This window comes from Pangasianodon hypophthalmus, chromosome 14, assembly GCF_027358585.1.
Source record: "Pangasianodon hypophthalmus isolate fPanHyp1 chromosome 14, fPanHyp1.pri, whole genome shotgun sequence".
Lineage (NCBI taxonomy): Eukaryota > Metazoa > Chordata > Actinopteri > Siluriformes > Pangasiidae > Pangasianodon > Pangasianodon hypophthalmus.
Window position 1 is genome coordinate 8,589,749 of NC_069723.1, and position 25,520 is coordinate 8,615,268.

Sequence of the window (25,520 nt, forward strand, 5' to 3'; positions counted from 1 at the left end):
CTCTATGAGTGAGATGTTTAAAAGAAAGGCACCTTGAGGTGTCACTAAGAATGTAATGGGAGAAACAAATATTTTCCTCTTCGGTTTGTGAAGTCTGTTTTGAGCGTTCTTGTCTGGAACATGAAGATGCCTGGAGTTGTGACTTTTGCCTCACTGCTTACTGACTTTATCTCAAGCTGTCAGGGCTTCTGTGGGAGCAGTTAAAGCACTCGGAGGCCTTTGGTTTCATTTCTCAATAAAAGTGGCAAAGTTCAGTGTCAAGTGAATGTTTGAGGAACACAGTTTGATGAATGATCTCAGCTGAACTCCTTCAGATGTTGTAATGTGTGATTTTTGTTCTGTTTTAGAACAGGCACAGACTAGATGTGTGAATTAGGACAGAGATCCTGTGAAACAAAAAAAAAGCTGCAGGAGTTTTTAGCTTTACGCTAGCAGTCAGATTTGAGGCTCAGGGGGCAAAGAAACCCATTCATTACATGGGAGTGTACTGGGTGCTTAGCAACACATTTACTGGATTCATTCATTCATTAACGGTGTTAGCTTGGTCAGGGTCACAGTGGTTTAAATACTAGTTTGTTTATAATTTGGGGATTAGAACCAACTAAATATTAGAAATAATACTAACTGCGGGAGTGAGCAGGATTGGTCAGAGTTTGTTCGGGAGTAGGAAAAAAGTTGTTGTCCTATTCTCCAGAGATTGCAAGTTTAAATCCTAATGAGCTCATGTATGTAGAAGAGGGTAGATAGCGCTTTTTTCCAAGGGTGTTACACTGCCCTGTGATGCAGCATGAGCAGCAGTTGAAAAAGATGCAGAGGTTGGCTTCATGTGTTTCAGGGGAAGCATTCGTTAGCCTTTAACCTCCCTGGTTGGTAACTGTCGTCTGATTGGGGAGTTTTAGCTAGTGGGTGGGGAGAAAGTGGTGCATCCTCGCAGCTATACAATGGCAATATGATCAACAGTTCTTTTCATACTACTGAATATAAAAACTGTTCCCCAAATCATCCCCAAAGGCATTTAATCATTGGATTCTTAAACACACACACAAATAACATGCAACACTGTTGTTCACAAACCTTTTTAATCTCGACTGCAGGTTAGCTTATGTGTGGTCACAACGATGAGCCTAAATATAGAACTGGATTTCTAAAGAACGGTATTTGGCAGCTGGAAATGTGATTATGATACTGTAACACATTCATGATTCTTTTATAAGTATTCATAACAAATATTGCTCTTAATTCTTTTCATCTGTGTATACTGATTGACAAAGAAAAGCACTGTCTATTAACTAAACAATAAGCGCCAAACTTCACATGGTGGCCTTGTACAGGGAAACTTCGGAGAGGACTTTGGTTTTGTACCTTTTAAAAAACCTGGTTCTACTTAAATCCTGTTATTTATACCAGACCAGCAAGAGAATCAAACCGAAAAATAGTTATTTGGATCTTAATTTAGAAAGAATAAAGAAAAGGCACACTGAACACTATCACGCTAAAAAGGATTCCTTATGTTGTGAAAGCTCTTCAACGGCGTCTTGCCCCTAATTTATACACAGCCTACAACAAGCACTGAGTGGAGCGTCAGACTCCTGCAGCGTCAGATGGAGCGGCTTGTCGTTTACGTAACTGGCGAGAGCAGAATTTGATGTCTCTTGGTTTTATTTGACAGGACTAGCAGAGCAGGTTGGACTGCTACATCCACATTCGCTACATTTCCTTTTGCTTCCTTGGGAAAAAAAAAAACAAAACAAAAAGTGCTCCAGGATCATGTTGGCCAGAAGCTGACCTCTGCTGCAAAGCCTCAACGTTTACCAACCTTCTTTCTCCTATTTACCAGAATTCTGTAATCACATACCCTATTCAAGTAGATTTGCTGAGTGCTGAAAAAAAAGAATGAACATGATCAGTTGGCCATAATCCAGTGTTGACTAAAATTTCCAATGAAACCTTTTATATTAACACATTCCTTCAGATATCCATGTAGTGTCAATCATAATTGGAGGAGTTCAATGGAAAACGCCATGCTCACGTGGTGAACACACCCAGACGGTAGTGTCATCCACGATACAGCTCCTCCCTGTTAATCAACAGTGTAAGAAGGATATTGTGATTCATCCCACATTGCTTTGCTGTAATAAAACAGTAGTGAATTTGTTTCTGCACTGTTCCTACCAGCAAGCAACAATACTACAGAATAGAAAATGCGTACTTATGGACTGTGGGATGAAACCAAAGCGGGCTGTGACATGTGACAATCATTCCCACCATCCAATGTTTGAACTGCATCTTGTCCCAAAAGTATGGCTTTGTTCAATCCAGCATGATTCTATTGCTTCAGTATTGCTGTAGAAGTTCTAACACTGCACTTAACAAGCGTGCAAATTGAACAAGTTTCATCCTCAAAAGACAGCCCACAAACTAAAGATGACAAGAGTGAAACATTTGTTCTGTGTCAATACCAAACGTGTCATGAGTTTGTGCTCTTGGCCAGGCTCCGCTGGGCGTATCTCAGCTGTGTATGCTACACGAAAACATCCAGCTTGAACTAACATGGCTGTTTGTCAGTCCAGGATGAGAAGAGAGCTTTCACAGTTCCAACCATGCTCCTCCAATAGCGTTTTCCTGGGAGAACACAGTCACTGGAGAGCGTTCGAGGAGTTCGGGAGGATTCAGGTTGAAAAACAAAAGAATGTGACCAAAAAGTTCTTGTTTTACGCAAACTGTGGTCAATTGCTGTACCTGTATCTTTTTCCTCCTTTCTCCCTATTCCGAAATCAGAACTCAAGGTAATACTGTGTACCTCTCACAATCGATCAGGCTTATTTGACCAGCACGAAGCCGTGCTGCGAGTCCACCGTCTCCATCATCTCACTGTCTGCAAAGGCGTCTGCCATTTTGAGGCCTTCGTACCCCGGTGCCGGAGTTGGCACCCCTGCTGCTGCACACAGGGGAGGAGGCTGGCCAGGCTCCAGCGGGGGATCGTATTGCTCCTGGTACAGAACCTCACCCAGCTGGCAATGGCCCGGCTCATGCGGTTGGTAGCTGTAGGGCTGCTGACTCTGGAGCTGGGTGGGAATGCCAGGGGGAAGAGAGGAGTGCTGCAGCTGGGGGTAATGACCCAGGTAGGGGTCATAGGTCAGGGTGTCACTGCCAGGCTCCATCATAGGACCGAAAGGCTGCGTATTCTGCTGCTGGTGTGATATCGAGCTTTGGGCCTGAGAGTCCTGGTGGCTTATTGGTGGGCAAGAGGCATACGTCCCGTCCACTATGTGCATCTGGTTAAAATAGGCTTGCATTTGAGACTGCTTCTGAAGATACAGCCTCTTCTGCTGCAACCTGGGGACATACAGACTTTATTATATATAGACTTTATTTTTTAATATTATACACTCACTGACCACTTTATTAGCAGCATCTGTACACCTTTTCATTCATGCAATTAGAAGTCAAAAAGAGGCCAAAAGAAAATGGCCAAACTGGTTCAAGGTGACAGGAAGGCTGTGGTAACTCAAATTAACCACTCTTTACAACCGTGATGAGCAGAAAAGCATCTCACAACAGCAGAATGCACAACATGCCAAAGCTTGAGGCGGATGGGCCACAACAGCAGAAGACCACATCATGGTTCCCGATGCTGTCAGCCATAAACAGGAATCTGAAGCTGCAGTGGGCTCAGGTTCACCAGTTGACAGTTGATCTTCAACTGTCCGGTTCCTGCAAGCTTCGTCTGCATGATTTTATGTATTTGATTGGCTAATTGCATGAATGCGCAGGTGTAAAGGTGTTCCTAATTAAGTGTTTGCTGAGTGAAAATAAGACATATAAGCATGATAGAAGCAGCGAAGTGAAGTGTGTGTACCTGTGCTCAGCCAGCTGCTGTTCTAGGCTGCGAGGAGTCTCTTTACAGAACATATGGCAGCTCCCGGGGCTGGCCATCAGGTTCGCTTTCTGTCGAGGGGTGAGAAGATAAGTGAATGAATAAACAGATGCAAAATTTATCATCTGAGAACCTTAAAGGAATAATTCAGTATTTTTTCAACCTAATCTATAACGTGTAACCCTGGCCAGGATTAAGCACTTACTGAAGATGAAAAAATAAATTAATGAATGTATTGCCTCATAAAACTGGATAAACCCAGTTTTATAGAGCGGGATTATCTCAATAAGATAAGAACAGCTTTGGTAAGAATCTGCATTATACAGTCATACATTTTAGTTCAAGAAATGCCTTTAAGCTTTTATTACATGCAAGTTTCAAATAAACAGGTTTTCTGTTTGATTTGCGGTACAGGGAAATGTAAAAATTCTTGTCACTGGTAATCATCTATATGCTACAGAGACTGTGGAAAGAAAATACGTTGAATCATGTTGAAGTATTCCTTTTAGACCACTCATTAATACAGTAGATCAGTAATAAACAGACACTACAGTGATGAAATACTGCAGCGTTACCGGCATTCTGTGTGAGGGGTACTGCGGCTCCAGACTCTGTCTCCTGGACAGTGAAGGTCCACCTGAGTACAGCGCCATGTCATGCTGGTGGCATCCACCTCCCTGCATCCGTACACACACACATTCAATTCAGTTCAGGTTTATTTGTATAGTGCATTTAACCGTAGCACTTGTCACAGCTTTACAGGAATCCTAATGTAAATTTACACTTAAAACAACTTCCTGAGACGACATGAGGAAGAAACCTTGAGAGGAACCAGACTCAAAAGGGAACCTGTCCTCTTCTCTGTGCCACTGATAGTGAGATTATAAATCAGTACTCTTCTATAACTGTATACAATAAAACCCCAGGATCTGCTGTTTCAGTTACTGAGGTTACATTTAACTGTGGTTGACCGTGATCCAAAAAAATTAAATAGAAAATTCCAGAAATACAGTAAACATTCATAATTTAAATTGCTCGCTGTTCTGAGTTATGTGATGAAATCTCGTGTAGTCCCGTCCAGGAAGTTAATCAACCCTTTGTGTATATACACACACACACACACACACACACACACACACACACACACACATATATATATATATATATATATATATATGCACTGGGGGGCTTGGAACCTATCCCCCATGGATACATGGGTCCTACTGTACTATAAAGTCAGATATTCAGGGTGAGCTTGACAGTCTTTATGATTACAGCAGCAGTTGTTATGTACCAGAGTCTACAGTATCCAGCATCCATGTGAGATTATCTTCTGAAGAACGATATGGATGTCTGTTTTGCCAAAAGAGACAAGGCACTGAAAGGACTTCATCAAACATGCATCAGTGTGCAGAGCCAGTGGTATCTTGTGAATCTCATACAATTCGACATAAAGAAATAATCATCTCACTAAAAGATCCTCGGAATTTACACTTTCTTTCCTTCCTCCCTTGCAAAATGCGTGGACTTTCCCCCAGTCTGATGAATAAACACGTTTGCTTGTTATTTTCATTTTCTACAAAATCTCTAACCATCAACCCCTGTGTTGAGTGAACAGCTTTTTGGAGCAGTGGGCACTAGCCACCAGTATGAAACCTATTACACCAACAATGACAGCATTCACCGTGCTCTCGGGACGGACAGTAAACAACCAGCAGTTGGCTGCTTCTACTTCAGCTATTACGTAAGTGTGTGTGTGTAGAAAGAGGTGAGCCAGCTGCTTATTATCCTTAAACACTGACCTCAGGACTGTGTCTGCTTTCTGAGTCTTAACCTTTAACCCTTTAATGCTAGTGTAGAAGAGTCAGGGCTGACCTGCAGTAAGGGATCCAGAGGGTTGTGTGGGTGTGTCTGGGGGTTCAACGGTCCTAGCGAGGGATTCTCCCCAGAGCCCATCTGCTCATAAACCTTGTTGAGCTCCAGGATGCCTTTTGCACGAGCCAGATTTTGTAAATGCTGCCGAAATGCCACCATACCTAAAGAGAGAGAGAGACAGAGAGAGAGAGAAACGGAGGAAAGATGAGATAAATAATTATTGGACATCTAGGATTACACGAGTCACTATTTTTAATCTCTGATTTACATGGCATGGTTCTATAAAACGGCAGATCATGCTTTCAAGTAGACTGTCTGAGCCCATGCCAACTGTCAGCGCTCCTCTGCTGCTGCCTCATGTGACCCGACTCACAGTGCTAATCGGGTTATTTCAGGATGGCCTGTGGCCTGCGTTCACACAGCACGAGTGATTCACCTTCGCTTTGATGCCACTTCTTCTTTTCAGGGTCTCTTCACTCCTACATGGTTTGGAAAGAAGCGGCTAGCGGAGCTGATAATATATTCTCTGGTTATTTTTGGCTGCTGAAGTGATTGAGGATAATTATACAGGCAAGCTTAACGGGACGACATGGGACCAGGCTGCAGCACTGCCTCTGATTCACTCAATGAATCATCAGACTGTTGAGAGGAGGGTGGTTGGGGTGACAGAAAAAAAGAGAAGCAGGAAAATATGAGTGTGCTACTAAACACCTTTATTTAGATAAGGATCAGAATGGGCTTCGGTGGCTGAGTCAGAAGAACCACGTATTGAGAAGTTAAAAGCGCCTCTATACGGTGTTGCTCAGGTTCAGACCTGCTCCCAGCATTCAGCAGCAGCGGCACAATGAACAACACTTCTCACAATATTTACATAGTGCTGCATTGCCTTTAACGGTGCACTGTCCTAGAGCCATGATAGCTCATCCTGCTATTTACTAGAGCTGCCAAAGTCGTAAAGATTGCAAGCGATTACACGAGAGATTCACTTGACACTCCCTGTACTATACTGTCACGTGATGAAAGGACCCATCTGTGGTTGTGTGCACTGCTAGCTAAGCTCCAGACCTGTCTCCTTCTCTCATCTGTGTATGTATACTAAAGTTAAAGCTTTATACATTATCAACATTTACGACTACAGTTACATTGTGATAAAATGTTTTATTCACTAATAAAAATAATACTATCTATTTAAAACTAGTACAGCTGAAAAGAATTGACTTTTATACCACAGCGCTGTTGAATTCTTAAATCTGATTGGTCAAAAGGTGTGGATTCATGTTCTGTAACAGCAGCCCTGACAGTAGTTCCAGCTACAGGGCAAATTAAAGGTATCATTTCTACAGTAACAACTAACACAAGGACTTTAATTAAGGAAATTGAAGCCTAATGATTAACAGATTGAAAAAAAAAATGTTGTTATTAAGCAAAAAAAATCTATAAAGGTCACTCTGGTGAAGCTTTCTGTAAGGAGATGTTTTTTAACCATTCATGAAAGAAGAGTTTAGACAATGTCAATGCTTTGAGGCCAGACAGTTCCTCTATAGGAAAGTGTTTTCCGATTCATCGGTTAGAATGTTGCATTTAATAAGAGAGAGAGAGAGAAAGATGAGGGAATGACTGTTTATAGCTGCTATAACGTAAGTTGAAACAAGAACCAACTTGTCTTGTGGATGTTCTATAACTATAAACGTAGATATGAACAGATATACAGAAACAGTACGGTGAGTTGTTCTATAATTAAAATTGTAATTGTTGGCCCACTGCTGTGGTATAAGAGGAATAAAACACTCAGAGATGTATTATTATAGGAGAACAAGCAGCTTCGCTCTTCATGCCAGGCCGTATCACACCACACCGTCTTTGATTATTTTCCTATAACAGCACACCCCATCATGTTTTATGCCTTACTTATCAAGTGCATGCGGTGCACTGAATGTGCTCGTTAGAGTAACGTTATTAAATTCCCTATGAAGGAGCTGATGCGTCTTAGAGACACACTCAGAGCTGTGCAGAATTTTAAAGAAGGAGAAAGTGATTGAGAAGCCACTGATGGTGATCTGGTGCATATGTAAAGGGTTCTGACCTTCCATTTCTGAAGGAATTAAAACATTAAATTAATGCATTTGTGTTTCATAAACCTAAGAGCATATCAATGAAATTTGGAGAAATAAAAATGTTTGGCTTTAGTTTTTAGTTTTTTTGTCAATTAGTTCCAGTTCAAGTTGAGCTTTATTGTCATTCTGCTGCATGTGTGGACATATAGTGGAACAAAATGTCGTGTCTCGCAGGACCACGGTGCTACATACAAGTTAAACATAAATATGAACATAGAAGTATAAGAAAAACAATTCAGTTGACTATACATACTTTACAAAAACTATACAAAGACTTTACATAGGTACTTTACATAGAGACTGTAAATGAAATTGTGCAAAAGAGGTATTTTGCACAATATCTAGAAGATATTAAATGATAAGATGCTTTCATTCAGAAATATTTTTTATTTACGCATCTCCAAGTTAGACTGAATCCCAAATGTCTGCTTATTCACTATGCATGATTACTAGGGTCTAGGGTGTGACATAACGGTGTTCTAGTAATACACTATATGCTCAGTTGAACACCATTTGAGATTCAACATGACTGATGTTAAATGTTAGCTGGTGGTATTTATATTTTTAAAATATGTGGGGAAAAAAAAACACATTTTATGCATTTATTGTCTTTTCCTGCATCAAGTGTCACAAGCACAAGGCATCTAAAAAATCTGAGTGTGGATTTTCACCTTACCTATATATTAGTATGCAAGTTTTTTTTTTAATTGAGTAGTATTAGAACTGAAATTAAAATTTTGACAGCAATGGTGCAGAGATACAGTATTGCATTTGAAAGAAAGGGGGAATGAAAGTAGGAATGCCGACCTTGTGTGAGTGACGTATCCGATGCCCGGCGTCCCTCTCGGAAGCTGACAGGTGAGCGGTTGTGAGTCTCTCTCCTCTGTGAGCTCAGCACATGCATGGCCGGGTTGGGCGGAGTCACGCGGCTGATAAAAGGTGGAGTCACGCGGCTGATGGACGCGTTGGCTAGAACGGCTTCGTTAATGGAGGACGCATCCTCCAGCAGGCTCAGATCACTGTGCATGGAGCCGGTGTCGTACTCAGAGTCCATGCTGCCTAGCGAGAACAACTTCCCTACAAAACATTCACAATATACAGTATAAGCAGAGCTTCAACACCAGCTGGATTTACAGAGAGCAAATTCAAACATCAAACTCTTCTGGTGATGTATAGCCCACCTCCTATTACTCAGCTTTTATTACTCATGCTGACATATTGTCTAGTTTTTGTATTAATGTCTCCCTAAACATGTCCACCCCCCACCCCACTATTTTCTCCCCAATTTGGTCTTGCAGATTCTTAACGACTAGCTAACTCTCCGCTAACACACAAAAACTACCAACCATGGAAGGGTGAAGCAAACGCATTCTTCTTTCGAGACACGTGAAGCCAACCTCCACATCTTTTCCAACTGCTGCTCATGCTATGTCACAAGGTGGCGTAACACACTCAGAGGAAAGGGCTATCTGCCCTCTTCTGCATAAATAAACTCAGAGATGCCTATGATTCGTTAACAGATTAGTGCTGCTCTGACTGACAGGGGAGAAACAGTAATGCCATCCCTCCCACTCAGACAGCATGGGCAACTCTGCTCATTTTACCAGAACCAACATCACTGACAAGAAAGTCCTAGTGGGCAGAGAGGAAAAAACACAGAAACCCCCAGTGTATGTCAGATTATGGGATGACTCCATGGTAACAACATAAATAGTAAAGCATGTACTGGATGAACTAACATTTAACTGCGATATGTTGACATGTTTGGATTTATAAACAACCAGCTGAGTATATAAGCTTACTTTATATAGTATGTTGATTTTAATCGAGAATTTAGGGATAACATTAGTTAGCTAATTTGTTTTTTTTGTGCCAAGCAACAGTAAGAAATCAGTGAGGCAAAAGTCCAGTGTGACTGCTACTTAATAATTAGAAGCATCTTTACGTTTTTTTTTTTTTTTACCAGCAAATGAGAAGAGTCATGCCTTCTTCACATATTAAAGTTCTAGATAAAATCAGCCCCAAATCAGCGAACGTAAACACTACCAGAAGCACATGCAACCAGCGTCCTTTCCCCTTCAGTAAACAGGCTTTGCTGTATGAATTTTGTCACCCGTGTGACTGTAGCAAGGAGTCGAGTGCCATGGCTAAACCATAGACGTAGTCACCTCTGCTTTCCTCTCATAATGAGTATGAATATGCATGAGATGCAAAGTAGAAACACCTGCTGTCCCTAATCGCAATGAGCCACCCAAGAGGAGGTACCCATTTAATACGGTTATGCCGTGACATTTTGAACATCAGCTGACCTGCGCTGCTCAGCACTCCCGGCTGGTTGGTGACCTCGGACAGTGTGTGTCTGCGCTGGCCAAAGCGGGTTGTCTGGTAGGCATTGAAGGCGTGTGCAGCTTCCTCTTCAGCATCCGGGTCCTCCGTCTCGATGCCTTCGTCTATAGACGTCTCCATCATGTTACTGGGGGACGACGTGCTGGACTTCCGCACCGCCACCGGAGGCAGAGGGTCCAGCATGCAGCCGTCCACCTGAAGACAATGAGAAAGAAACCTGTTAAAGTGTTTGCTGCTTTGTGTATACCTGCTTATTTTCTGTTCAGCTATACACAGTTCTGGAGTGGACACAAACTTGCTTTGGCTTGAAACCAATATGACCATGTGAGAGCATCATGGGTACAGTGTGCATTTCTAGAACATGTATCTAATTAGACGTTATCATCGATTTCTTTGTCGATTCTTTGATGTTCTCCTTTCATCCTTGTTAAATTACTTCTTTTTCACTGGACATACCACTACTGCCTTGCTAGTGTTTAATACTTGTTCCAACTTCGGTTTTAACAAAACGAAACGTTATGTGACATATCATGTATCGTGAAACATCTTTGAGTATCTTGATATGATATTTTGCCACATTGGCCATCCTATATTATAGCATTGCATCATATCCAAGCCTTTGTTAAGAACTGTATGTATTTCCTTTAGCCATGACCTTTGAAAACAGACCGTTTTGAAAGAACTGTGATGCTTCACCCACATGGCTGTAAAAATGCCTTGTGTAAGAAATACTCATTATCACCATTAGTCCTTGTCCATCATACACTGTTCACACACACACACACACACACACACACACACACACCACTGCCCAATCACACATCAAGACTTATGTGGAATTATGAGCTTAAAGCTGACAGCAGAAGATTTGGGAAGACATGAGCTAATGCATGGTTGTGGGGTTGAGTAAGGAAACAAATGTCTGGAACCCCTTCTTCTTCTTCTCCTCTCTCTTCCTCTCTCTCTCTCTCTCTCTCTCTCGTTGCTTATGCAAGTGTGTGAGTTTGGGGATGGGGGTGGGGTGGAAGTCTGGAATGCAGGGACAGGAAGTGTGTTTTGGCTGAAAGGCTGGTCAGAACTCTATTCAGGCCAGAATCAACTGAGACATGCAATCTTTCGCACACACGCACACATGCTTGTGCTCACACACACACACACACACACACAGACACACACATCCGTAACTGGCATGGATCATCTGGATGTGTTGCCAGGGAAACCGAAGCCCTGAAGCTGCTTGAGAGAGAGAGCAGCTTTTGTATGATTCCTGATCACAGTTTCCTGCAGCGTACTGGGCCAGAAATGCTGTTACTCAACACACTGAATGAGAAAAAGAGTACGGGGTGAGTCACTGACCCCCCCCTCTCTCACAGATGCATCATGAGGCGCACACACGCTCGCGGCATTTCTGATCGAAGTTATTCCCATCATGGGACAAATTATGTAATTCTCATGAGAGGAGACTCACTGCTCTGTCTGATGATATTATAAGTGTTACTTTTCATATTTATTACAAATAATCAGTAATAATGAAGGTTTTTAAAAGCCCTCACTAACATGCCAGCATTTCTGGAATATGTAAAGAATACACTCTGCTATAGGAAAATGATCAATGAGTCAGTAGTGTGATTCAGCCTGACATGAAGCAGAGTTATCCCTTACGTTTTTCCTATGACAGCACATCCCGAAATGTTACTCGAAACATGGCATACTTTTTATCCATTTACGGTTACAGTTAATGTTGTGGAATGTCCAGGAAACAAGTTAATTCCTGTTGCCACTTGCATTATACCAGCTATAAACTGTCGCTCCCTCACCAGCCTTTCTTTAATACAAAAAATGCAGCTTGTCATGTTACTGATAAACCACAAAGCCCTCCATCTTGAAGACTTTCCCATGTCAGGAACAGCTTTATATCTGACTGTAACAAAGAGCTGACACTGGAGACTCCTTCCATTAAAAAAAGGCTAAATAAATGTCTCCTCACAGAAAACATCACCATATCAACAATTACATGTTTTTTTTTTTTTAAAGTTTATGTGAAGCATCAGACATGCAAGTCCATGTGTAGGCTGCTACTATAGAAAGGATAGAACTGAGAAAGTCTAGGGTTTTTGTTGTACCTGTATTCATTTTCATTTAGGACGCTTTATCTGTTCAATCCCGGATAATGTATCCCTAGTATCTACATCATGTTGTACTTTGAGCTCTAAAACACACATCTAACATATGAAAGCTTTCTAAAACAACAACAGTAATAGACAACACCAGCCACCTTCTGTGTATCTGTCTGTTTGTCTCCATAGCTAGGCCAGAAGGACGTGAGTGAAGGCAGACAGTCTGTTTGTGTGGTAAGTCACATGGACACGCTGAGTATTTGTGTGTGTGTGTGTGTGTGTGTGTGTGTGTGTGTGTGTTGGGAGACAGGGGAGGATGCCTGGGCTGGGACGAATGGTCAGCTGTCACGTCCGACGCACGCTGCAGCCAGCAATGTGTCTCTTATGCAAGTCTGGCAGCTGTGTGTGGACTGAAGGCTGGTTTGGGAATTGCACTGTCTCTATATCTCTCACCCTGCTTCTAGCTTCGAGTGGAGAGAAGGAGGAAGATTCAGAAAAGAGAGACAGAGAGAGACAGAGAGAGATATGAAAGCCGTGGGCATCAAACAGCCTTCAAAAGATCCTCCGAAGACAAAGAACCTCCTGGAGCGCATTTTTTGGCAAAACTGGCAGTTGCTAAGTGGCCTGACCAACGCTGAATGTGGAAATAAGTGTCTGGGCGATGCACACACAAGGATGGAGTCTCAGTTCCTGCCTGCAACAAGCTGCAATCATTCAACTGAACTGGGAGCACTGAGCAACGCCATGTTGTCTTTTGCAACATATGATAAAAGTGCCCTTAGGACAAAAAAAGCCCAGACATGAGTGTTGAAAGTTTCTGTCCCGCAGTGCGATGAAGAGATAAAACAGCCCGCACTCACTTTGGGAGTTCCCACCTCCTCCTCCATGAGGCTGTGATCGGGCGCACAGGAGGATTGTGGGTAGGCGTAGGAGTCGGCGCCGGCCTGAGGCACAGCCAGCGAACGCAGCAGACGCACATTTTGGGGCATTAGGCTCACCTGGGGAGCGCCGCTGCTCGACTGCAACACCGAGAGACATAATCAGTCCATATGAGCTTATGACATAAAATACAAATACAAAAAATACAATTTAATATACGACATAAAATAAAAAAGCTGATATTATAAATCATGAGGATGGGTTCACCTTCACCATGGTCTGATCAGCGATGGTGCTGGGTCTGCGCTGGCGAGCATCCAGACGCGGCTCCACGGGGAAACTGGATCTGTGCGCTCTCAGTCTCTCCACCAGCAGGTAGTAAATTGCAGCAAAGTGGTTATAGCTTTTGTTTTGGAGAGACTGCAAAACATAGCAAGAAACCTCACATATATTTTTATTTGTAAATTCTTGCAATGCTCTGCTTAATCAGGCACGGAGTTAAGCACAGTTCAGAGATTTCCCTGCTGTAACACACCTACTGAGGTGTTTCTGAGTAGGAAAATGACCAAACTGTGCTGAAATCCGTCCCTGCAGAACAGGACTTTGGCCCCTGGCACGAGTTGAAGCATTCATCCTATTGTTGGGAGATCATGTGGTTGAATCTGACAATGCCACTGGGCATGAGTCCAAGACAGCATAACTGACCCTGCTCTGTGGATGGGAAATATGCCCTTCCTCTTTCCCCAGTCAAACACTAGCCAATCACAGGCATTCATCAGGTCATGTTTATGGAAATGGACAGTTACCTCTTCCCTCCAAGCTCATTTAGCTGCACTGTGATGGTGCATGATTCGGCCTTCACCTTCTCAGGCTTGTCTTAAACTAGCTAGCGGGTGAGAACTAGCAATGAAACACTGGCCCTCAGTAACTGTGCAATTCAGTTCATAGTAAGAAATTTTAGTTTAGCAGGATTTAGTAACCCCCTTTAGCAGGATTGTCAAAACCTAGCATAAAAAAAAACATCCTGAACTTTGTAAACTTTCACTTTGCGTTGCTCCAGGCTATCTGAATATTTGGAACATACAAACTATTGATATTGGTCAGACTCCATCTATGTAAGGATTAAAACACAAAGGGGCATGCAGTTATAGGAAAATAATCAACGATGTATAATCAGTGGTATAATGCAGCCCAACAGGAAGCGGAGTTACTTTTCTTACAACAACACACTTTGAAGTCCCTGTTATACCACAGCAAACTGCCAATGATTACAATTTTTAATTTACTGACAAATGACGCATCATGTTTTTTTTAACCGTTTAAAGTTACATTTAATGTTGAGGATTGTCTGAGAAATGAGTTAGCTATCCCTTACATTATAGCAGCTATAAATAGTCATTCCCTCACTAACTTCTCTTTATTGTTATTGAAATTAATAAGACAAAATAAAAAGCAGCGAGACACTGAGTACCACAAAGTCCTCTGTCCTGAAGACCTTTCCTGTGGTGGATAATTTCCTGACCGTTCCAAACGCACTGACATCCTTCCATAAATGTTAAATAAATGTCTCCTTACAGAAAACTTTACCGTATAAATGATTATATGTTTTGCTCTGTAAAATAACACCACATTTGTTATTCGTTTATTATTCGTCTGACATCTGAGTTACTATAGAAACAGTAACATATTAAAGTGAGCGAATATGTACCTGCAATTTGTCTGGCAGCCTGAGCTATTGTTAAAGAAAATTAATCAACACGTTCTGAGAACTTACATTCAATTCATTCAACAGGATTCAACAGGACTGTGGTCAGAAGTATAATTTTCCATAACAGCACCTCTGTTATAGAAGTAATTCCGGTTGTTATAAATCATTGCCACATTATTTTTGACTTGTTTTCATTATTATTTTTCTTTTACACATTTTCCGTGTCTCTTCACATTGTGCTAAATGTTATATATTTTCCAGATTATGCTACTGTTGTTCCTCTTTGGCATTGTTTGCTTTTTTTGTACGTAATATAAACCAGAACAATTATTTCTGTAAAGCTGCTTTGTGACAATGTCCATTGTTAAAAGCGCTATACAAATAAATTTGAATTGAATAATGTACTATATAAATAAATAAATAAATAATATTTATTATGAACTTAATTAGATGTCATTTCTTGGGCATTGCTCTAGTCTGACCAATTTCCTTGCAGTGTTTGACTAAATATCAAATGCAGGGTACAGAGGTCATACTTATGACCAAAATTTGAACATGAATGAGAGCCTGAAAAAGAGAACATGACACACACTTGCATGGATATGGTTGGTTCGTATCAGAAAAGCCACTCTGGACTCTAGATCACGTCCCTCACCTCTACAGTCTTGTGCTGGTCGATGCCGAGGCTGTGCATGAGCCTCAGGACCTGCTCGCTGTACTCTCCCAGTCCGGCGTCGTCCTCTGCCGTGCTGGACTGCTGGTAGAGGAGGGGTCTCTGTACGGGAACCTCCAGCACCATCCACTTGTGCTCCTTAATCTGAGCCACCGAGAGCCGCTTGGACGGGTCCAACACCAGCATCCTCCTGATCAGATGCTCGCAGTCTGAAAAGGAGGTGGAAGAAGACGTGACATTAAAAATCTTTGATTTTATATTATATTATGTGCAGTTTTACAGTAGTGGGTGAACATTAAACATACAACAGCAAGCCCCAGTATGATTAGTTAAGAGAAAGAGCTTAAAGGAATACTCCACTCTGAGCCTAATTTCAGTCGACCACATCTGTAGTGTAAGTGTGATTTCAACACATTTCCCTTTACTGAGAAAAGAACCGAGAACATGTCAGCTTCAAAATAATTATTGACTCAGTTCACGTTCCTGCGAAACATATTTTTTGTATAACAATTTTGTGAATTCTACATGAAAGCTATTATTAATTAAACTTTAGGTAATGAATAAAACACTGCGAGGCATGCTGTTATAGGAAAATACTCAGTGATGGAGTTACTGTTACCACCAAAAAGTGTATTACTTTCCAATATCAGCACATTCTGAACCGTTTTATTTCTCAGCTATTTGCCAACAATCTGTTATTTATTAAAGAATGACACGTCATATGTTTTATCTGCTTAAAGTTGCAATTACAAGATATCACTTACATAATAGCAGCTATAAACAGTAGTCTATCTTTTTTCCTCCCTCGAAGTTAATAAGAAAAAAATGCAGCTTGGAAAATGCAGGAACATGCAATGCCTTCTGTCCTGTAGACTTTCCCATGTCAAAAAACTTTAGCTTTATCTCTAACACCGGAAACTTCTTCCATAAATGACAATCACACATCTCACGGTTTTTAAAGCTGTTTATGTAGAGCATCTGCCATTCAAGTCCCTGTTACTATAGAAACAATAACGTATTAGAAGATGGACATTAAAATAAACATGCAATTTGAATCAGAGCTAGAATTGCTGTTAGTTGTGCTGTATTAGAAAATTCAACAGCATTGTGGTATAAATCTGTACAATTTGTGGTCATATGTTATGAACACAGATGCTTGGGTCATTCGCCGAAGCCACAGAACTAAAAAAAAAACAATTAAAAAAAACCATAAGTAACTTTTTTTTTTTTTTTTTTTTTTTTTTTTACATAACAGCTTTGGTAAGACTTTCATGTCTCATCCTAATTCCTTTACTATTAGACTTTATTGTTGTAGTTTTCGATTTGCGTTATATAACCACACATTTTAAACGTTTATTGACGGTATAAACAGATTATCTTTTCATCTCTCAGTACAGGGAAATTATTGTCTGTTGAAATGTGAAATTATTGTCTGTGATAATCACACATACACTACACATAAAGGAGATAGCAATATGGTTGAAAAAAAAAAAAGAAAAAAAAAAAAAAAAGAAGAGTTTTTATCATGTCTGGCATCAATAACAGTTTTATGTCCCTACTGCTGGGGCTTATAAAAACTAAAATCAATCCACACTGCTGACTTTATTAGCGCAATAAAAAGAGACACCAGTGACAGCTCTGATTTCCGCATCCTTTCTTTTTCTTTGAAAATTCTCACAGTGTAATTCAGAACGACATACAGAGACACAAAAAAAAGAGCATATAACAAGAAGAAGATAGGGGAAAGGCCTAGAACACTAAGTGTCCTGTAGGACAGTGATAAAAAGGCCACAGTTATAAGTATGAAGCAGGCAGTGTGGCTGTGATGTAGACACTGAGGAAGCACACAGGAGCAGTGACAGCACGTACTGTCTCTGGAATATGCAGTCTATGTGAAGCGCAGCTGAGAAAAAGCTCACAAACTCTGCTCTGTAGAGGAGCCAGACAAAGCGGGATGGATATGTTCCACATTATCTCATCCCAGAATTTACAGAGACCTTTGTGTGTCATCGGCTGCGTGTGACTCGTGAACCTGATGTTATGAGCTGGCACAGTGAAGGGGTTAATGTTCTCCGCTCTTTCAAGCACATCTCCATTCGCTCGTCCACTCCCCTTTATGAGTCACTAAGCTTCAACACATGGTACTTTATTCCACCCCCTTCATTTTAACACTGAATGACCCCGTGCTTAAAAATCCACATTTACATTTATGGCATTTGGCAGACGCCCTTATCCAGAACGACTTACGTGTATCTCATTTATACAGCGAAGCAGTTGACGGTTAAGGGCCTTGAACTCACAACCTTCCGATCAGAAGTCCAACATCTTAACCACTGAGCTACCACATCTACCACAGCTGAGACCCTTTCTCTTTACATAGGGACACTTATACCTTCCATCCCGACAGGTCTACAGATGCCACAGCAGCTCTGAAATGCCCGCCCAACTTCACTGTGATTGGCTGGTAGCGAATAAATGTGAACTGGAAAGTGGTGAGAGGTCCGACAGCATGTCTCACACCCTGTCCTCTAACACACTTATCAGAAAGTACCTGTTGTAATAAATCTATCAGTTTAACTTCATTCCCCACAGTGAAGTGGAAGTGCGATTCCTTTTAAACCAATCGGCTTCTAAGTGCCGAGAATATTTTACTTTGAATAATTTTTTTTGTCTGAACAAAAGCCTTTTGAAGTTGTTTGATTGGATGGATGATTTAAACTAGTTTATACCACAGCACTCTTGAAATCCTTGAACATTACTGATTGATTGAAGGTGTTGATTAATGTTCTATAACAGCAGCTCTGACAGTAGTGAGAGCGAATCACCGATCTATATAAATGCACTCCTTCTAATACGATTCTATAGTATTCGATTCTATAGTAACAACAAGCACAAGGATGTGTAGTGTACAAACGTGTGTAATTGTTGATATTGTGATGTTTTCTGGGAGGAGATGTTTGGAAGGAGTCTCCAGTGTCAGCGCATTGTAACATTCAGAGGTAAAGCTGTAGATTTATGTTTTCGACAGAGGGCTTTGTGGTTTCTCGGCAGGCTAGTGAGGGAACAGCTCTTTTTATATGTTATAATGTAAGTGATAACGGGAACTAACATTTTTTGAAGACGTTTCATCACATTAAATGTAACTATAAAAGTCATGACGTGTAGGTCAATTGCTGTGGTATAAGAGGAATAAAACACTTCAGGACATGCTGTGATCGGAAAATAATCAACTTTGGGAGGGTAACATTAAATCTGCTTCACTTCAGACCACATCACACCATCTCATCGAGAAGTAACAAGAAGTAACACATAACAGACTGTTATACGCAAATAATATACCCTGAAATGTATTATTTTTGTCTAACTGCACGGTCTGAAGTGTGTTATTCCGCTTACACCACAGCAATGTGCAACATTTAATTTATAAATGAATGAGACATCACGCTTTGTAACAGTTTATAGTTAGATTTAGTGTTGTTGAACATCCACAGGACAAGTTAGTTCCTGTTCTCACTTACATTATACAACAACTATAAAAAGTTTTTCCCTCACCAGAGTCTCTCTCTCTCTCTCTCTCTCTCTCTCTCTCAAAAAGCTTGTTATTTTACCAAGCAAAAAGCATAAACTCCTCTGTCCTGAAGACTTTTTTGTGCTTTTTTGTTCTTTTACAAAGAACAATAACTGTTACAAAGTGCTTACACTTGAGACTCCTTCCACAAATGTTACATAAACACCACCTAAGGAAAAAAAAACACTTCATCACATCAACAATTATACCTTTTTCTTTGTTAAACAAATTGTTTTAAAAATCTGTTTATTATTCTTCTTAGATTACGTGGTGTGTCCGCCATACAAGTCTCTATAAATGAGCTGTTGCTATAGAAACAATAACATATTAGAACAAGCACATTAATATTACCTTCATGTTACAATCATGTAATCATTCATGTTACAGCTCCGTGCTGTTAAACAAAAATAACCTCCTAACCAATCAGATTTGAGAATTCACCCAAGCTGTGGTATAATTTCCTTTAACCATACACCCTATAGTGCGTTATTCCTTAGTTAGTTGAGCGTGAGATGAGTTTGAGCTGCTTTTCTCTTTTGAGTCAGCGCAGTGGAGCTGTTTATATGGAATCAGTGTTTAGAGACTTAACAGCTAAGTACATTTTAAAATGAAGGTGCCCATTTAGGTTTAAATCATAATAGGAGACAAGCTGGAAAAGAGTCACACGAGCGTTCTGCTTTAATCAAGCGCTGAGAAAAGTTCAAAAGCCTCAAATGATGCTTTCCATTAGGCAGAGCGACTCTGTATAATCTTTCTCATTTGAAGACAGAATAAAAACATCGACATCTCCATCTCAGTCGAAAGCGCTGGCATTTTCTTTGATCGTACAATGAAATTTCTTTCGCGTATCACACCCGCCTCCTTGTTTGATGGACAGTTCTGAAAGACTGTGAAAGCTCACGGCTTTCCAGAGTTCGTCCTGCTGAAGTATAACGAGCCCTTTAGGAGAGCAGCCTGGGATAGAGATTAAAGGAATACACCAGTGTTGTTTTCAAGCTAATTTCCCGAAGCTGTAGCATGTGTGTGATTATCAAAGACAACACTTTTCTTTGTACACATTATAAGAAAAAAAAAAAAAAAAGCCTGTTTACTCAAAACTCAAAAGTCCAGTGCAGCTGTTGGAGCCAATAAGCATTTAAAGGGAAACTGAATTCTTCATTCAAAGGTTTTTCTAAATCTTTAAACTTTCAATTTCTATTCATCTAAAGGTCTCATCCTGAGAGATTTATTTTTAGACTGTGATGGTTATAGCTTAGAATTTGCATTATATAATTATATATTTTAAGTACTACTGAATATAAAATCATTAGCGAATATTTATATTATATTCAGAATAGGAGATGAAAATTTTTGAACTGATGTTTCATTATTTTCCCACTATTATTATTATTATATTAATATGTTAATATATTAATAATTAATTACTTATGATAATGAACATCTGTAAAACTTAATACACTAAATGTCTTCTTGTTATGAATACATATTTTTGGCCTGAGGGTCTGCAAACTTTTGCACTCAACTCCAAATGTGTTTCAAGTAAACACGTTTTCCGTTCTCAACACCGGGAAACGTCGAAATTCTGGTCCTACAGATGTTACAGAGGCGACGGATAAACATTAAGTTGAAAAGTAATTCTGTAAATATAATTTTACAGCTGGAATTTTTTTGAACTTATACAAACTTATGAGCGGCATATAAACGGAAAAACTGGAAACGATCCTCCGGGTGTGTTGAGTGAATGTGTAGTGAAGTCTGCAGTAGAGGAACAGTGTGCGTATGTGCATGTGTGTGTGTGAGTGTGTGTGTGTGAGAGAGAGATGGAATGTGCTTGCTCTGTGGGGATGCAGTCCTGTGCGATGAGGACATGCAGGGAGGAAATGTAAAGTAAAAGCACACAATGTTCTTCCCTTCGCATTCGGAGAACGGCTCAAATTGCTTTACTGAGAGGAGTTGTGGGGGCTGGAGCTCCGCCCATATATGCAAGAACCCATCCAGGAAGCAGCTGGTGTGTGGACTCGTGCTAGGTAGATTGTGTAAAACACTTGAATGGGGAAAACACTCATGGAATTGGGTAACTTGATATATTCAATTTCGAGTGCTTTGTTTCTCTGCTTTTCCATAACACATGCCTCAAGCCTCCTTTCCCGTCACGGAGATTCCACAGATGCACATTCAGGATCCAAGTTTTCCATTTCCTTTTTCATTTAACTTGTCTTCAAGTGAGGCTGTAAAAAAGAAACTCAAACGTGCTCACCTTCAGTCATGAAGTATGGGATTCGGAAGCGGCCTTCTAACACGCGCTGCCGTAGCACAGGTAGAGAGGGACCGTCAAAAGGCAGGGCTCCACACACCAGCACGTAAAGGACCACCCCCAAGCTCTGCAAGACACACACACACACACACACACACGTACACGTACACACACATACACGTGCATGCACGCACGCACACACACAGTAAAATCATTAACAGTGCATAACCAGATAACTCAGCACATACACACCACGCATTAGGTGTCAAGGTACAGGTGCTCTCACATGACCCTTCTCTCTATCTCTCATCCACTGTAGAGGCTGTTTGGTTTACACACTGACGTCAGACGAGTTCAAGAGGTCGCACAAACAGCTTGTCAGATGACTAATTAACCGCTCAGGTGTCCTCTAAATAAATGCCATACTTTGTAATACTTTTCAGGGCCACTTCAAACATACCAAATATGGAAATACTCCTCAAAATAAGACACACATCAGGAAGAGTATCTCTTTCTGTTTATTCTCAGCAGACAGGCATACCATCAGAGTGTGTTTTATAGGAGAGTATGAAATCTGGACACAGGTTTAAACCGGTATAAATATTTGCTGTTGTTGAGTCACTTTCAGGCAAATTACCTAGCTTGCCAGGGTACCAAATGCAGTGAACAGGGGCAAGTGGGGGCGGAGCTTTATATAGTACGGACCACTGATTGCTCAAATCCAATAATAACAACTGTCACTTGAGTCAGAAAGCCTTCATTTTGAAAATGAAACGCATCTGATAAAAAGCATTATCTATCCAATAACAAAAAAGCAATGTTCAGTAGTAGTTTTGTGACTGTCGTAACATCAAAAGTTAAATTACTTAATAAATATGTTACTATACATCACCAAATGGCTTCTTTTTCGCTATCTAGGCTTAATACATAGGCTTAATACTTAATGCACATAGCTCACTTCATGACAGATATTAAAGAGTGCATACTTTCATTTTTGTGGTGCAATATCATCTTTTCATAGTTTTCATAGTCCCAAAGGTAAAGTAGGTAAGTATTGGCACCCGTGTGATCAGTTATGTGTTTTCACCACCATTACAGAAGGATAGCACACTCACTGTGGCTCATAAGCAACAGCACCACATTTGTTTTAACATTTTAAGCCACGTGCCTGTGTCTTTTTTTTTTTTTTTTTCCAAAGGAAATCAATTTGCGTAATGGCATTCTACTTGCTTACATCTTTTTCAGACATTTTTACTTTTTTGGAATCTGTAAAGGAATTTACTGATGTAATATCTCTAATGTGATCTCATCGTTGGGGCATTCACTTTTGAATCTTTTTTTTTTTTTTTTTTAAAGCCATAAAAGGCTTACCCAGATGTCTAACTGTGGTCCTTCGTATTGCTGTCCTTCAAACACTTCAGGGGCGGCGTATGGTGGACTGCCACACCACGTGGCCAAAGGCTTTCCTGGCTGGAAGAAGTTTGCGAAGCCAAAATCTGTAGTAAAGAGAGAGAGAGAGAGAGAGAGAGAGAGAGAGAGAGAGAGAGAAAGGCAAGATGTGAGTATAGGGATGGATGATATGCATGACAGATTGCTCTGTTTTGGATGAGGGGGTGGACTGGTGGAAAGGAGATGAGTGAGAAGAGCGAGATCATTCTCTCCAGCAGCGGCACACAAATCAGAGGAGGATTAGAAGCCTGACTCACAGGAAGCACACACTGACTGACAGCAGCCTGAATTACAGCACCGTTTGTGTGTATGTGCGTGTGTGAATCAGGTCATGAGGAGGTGGGAGAGATAATTACAGCGAGACATATGCTCATTAACCCTCATTCCCCTGTGCGAGACGGTGTCTTTGGCTTTCAGGACCAAGTGCAGGACAAATGCTTCACATTTGACCTTCAGGAGAAGGTCCTGCTCTCGTACGAGGGTTTTTCAATCAGAGCTGCAGAGCATAATGAATAATCTGTCATGTCATTACAGTTCCCTTGTCTCCACAATCAGAACTAGGGACCAACATAATTAAGTGTAAATCTCCATTTTTGTCATTAAAGTTGTCATTAACATCCTGGGCTAGGTTATGACCCGTAATAAGAACACAAATTGAGGGCATTAAGTAGTCTTATGCGAACATCTAACAACAAATCCAGTTTTATTTCACAAGCTTTGACCTTTCATACAGCACTGACTTGAAGTAAAAACTGAAAACATGCTATAACGCCACGTAACAGAAGCCGTCCTGATTACATAAAGCCACTCATTCCGTCTGCTTTATCCCGTGATAACTGGCATGCATGTGCCACAGCACATTCAGCTGGTATATCAGCATCTCACATCTCGATAACAGTACACTCTAGACTGCAAAACAAGCCTGAATGTTCTATCAGCTGAATGTGCAGTGAGACTGGAAGCTGGTACAGTAATATCATAGAACAGCAGCCAGTTTTTTTTATACGGTCAGACATGCTGGGCAAAGTGCTTACAGATTAGATAGAGAGTCTGTTCATGGCAGAACAATGGGGCAAGGTCGCCAAATATGGCATGCAAACAGAGCAAAGACTAATCAAATTCCCCACCCCTCCGCAAAGTAAAATTCCCATAGTGTCACCGCAGGACACTGGATCAACCATAAACTGTAATACAATAACAACACAGAGATCCATGACCACAGTTGTATACAATTATAATGAGTTACACAAAGTTAATTAAACACATGCTGCCTTGATAAGTAAAATCTGAAACAGTATTGTTTCAGAAGGTCAAGCAGAGCAGATAATGTTGTACAACAAACTGGTGCCAAGCCCAATTCATAGACTTCACAAATCATGAACTCTACAAGAGAATGCCTCATCGTACCGTACCAGAAAACCTGAACGCTTCATAGTACTTCATAACACTGGAGAACCTTAATCTGAATAGTGCATTGTGTTTGAAATCGAAGACATTTGTTTTGGAGTGACATATGCGTCTCATAAATAAAAGAATATTCCAAAAAAAAAAAAAAAAAAAAAACAGCCTTGGTTTATCCAGGTGTTTGTGCAGCACAATCAGAATCTGAAATAAAAAGAGTTATGTCCTGTGTGGTTAGTGAAGGCAGGACGCATGTACGTAGACACAGTGTGCTGTTTATTAGGAGCAATCCAAAAATCACTGTCATAGTCCGGAGTGGGAGACTGAATTAAACCAGACACTAAACACTAGCAAGGGTCACAGCCAGGAAGACAAGCCTTAACACAAACGCACGTGGCGCAATTCCCAGCATGATGAGCACTGATTTCACGTCGTTTTGTTTTGAGAAGGGGAATTCGTGACAAGTTAATACCTCAGCGTGTAATCAACCTAATCTTCCTAATGTGCATCGGTGTACTTTGTGTGATTACCACAAAGAGAATTTTTGACAAATTTCCCTATACTAAAAAAAAAACTGGATGTCCTATTTACTCGAAACTCCTGTCATAATGGAAGTTGTTCACATCAGTCAACAAGACATTTAACATACACAAATTCAAATCTACAACCCAACAATAATGGTCTTAGGATAAGACAGATATGAGTAGATGTCAAATTCCCAACAATGGAGCAATATAGTATATTTCCTGAAGCTTTTGTGGTGTTCAAATACAATCAGACAGAAACTGAGGCTCTTCTGTGTTTACGTGTGTACTTTGGTAATGTATAACCAAAAATTCCTCATGATGAAAAAACTAGCCCCATTTTTCAAAGGACGAATTAAGAATATAATTTAAAAATGCTTTTGCCTCAAGAACTCGTGAAAGTGTTACAAATTTATTTGTGTATATTGGCTGCCCCAACAACTGCCATTGAGTTTTTGAGTAAATGGCATTTCCTTTATTTTCTTAGTACAGGAGGTGTCTCAGTTCTTCTCCATGGTAATCGCAGATATGGTGCATGGAAAGTAGTCTGAAAAAGTCTATACCATGTCTATAAAATCTCACCCACCAAGCCACTGACATAGTCAGTGCTGTGTACTGATTTCCTAATCTGTGGCCTTTCGTTTCTCGTGCAGCAGACTTTTCGCGTCAAAACAGATTCATGCTGATTTAATTTGTTCTGGGATAAACATTGAACACGGACGTTCTGTCTGTTTA

The 25,520-nt window shown here is 40.7% G+C and overlaps 1 protein-coding gene across 2 annotated transcripts in view; it reads right to left on the reverse strand.

Moving 5' to 3' along the window:
- Window positions 1-1,060: 1,060 nt before the first annotated feature.
- The window catches only part of sik2b (salt-inducible kinase 2b), a 49,381-nt gene continuing 24,921 nt past the window's right edge, over window positions 1,061-25,520 (reverse strand). For both annotated transcript variants that reach the window (XM_026923898.3, XM_053239989.1), the window contains 11 exons: window positions 22,783-22,907; window positions 21,415-21,538; window positions 15,572-15,798; window positions 13,476-13,628; window positions 13,190-13,348; window positions 10,176-10,407; window positions 8,674-8,943; window positions 5,753-5,913; window positions 4,453-4,554; window positions 3,860-3,948; window positions 1,061-3,336 (listed from right to left, as the gene is read on the reverse strand). In XM_026923898.3, coding sequence (XP_026779699.3) covers window positions 2,820-3,336; window positions 3,860-3,948; window positions 4,453-4,554; window positions 5,753-5,913; window positions 8,674-8,943; window positions 10,176-10,407; window positions 13,190-13,348; window positions 13,476-13,628; window positions 15,572-15,798; window positions 21,415-21,538; window positions 22,783-22,907 — 2,159 coding nt within the window. In that variant the 3' untranslated portion in view covers window positions 1,061-2,819. The remainder of the gene's footprint in view (window positions 3,337-3,859; window positions 3,949-4,452; window positions 4,555-5,752; window positions 5,914-8,673; window positions 8,944-10,175; window positions 10,408-13,189; window positions 13,349-13,475; window positions 13,629-15,571; window positions 15,799-21,414; window positions 21,539-22,782; window positions 22,908-25,520) is intronic.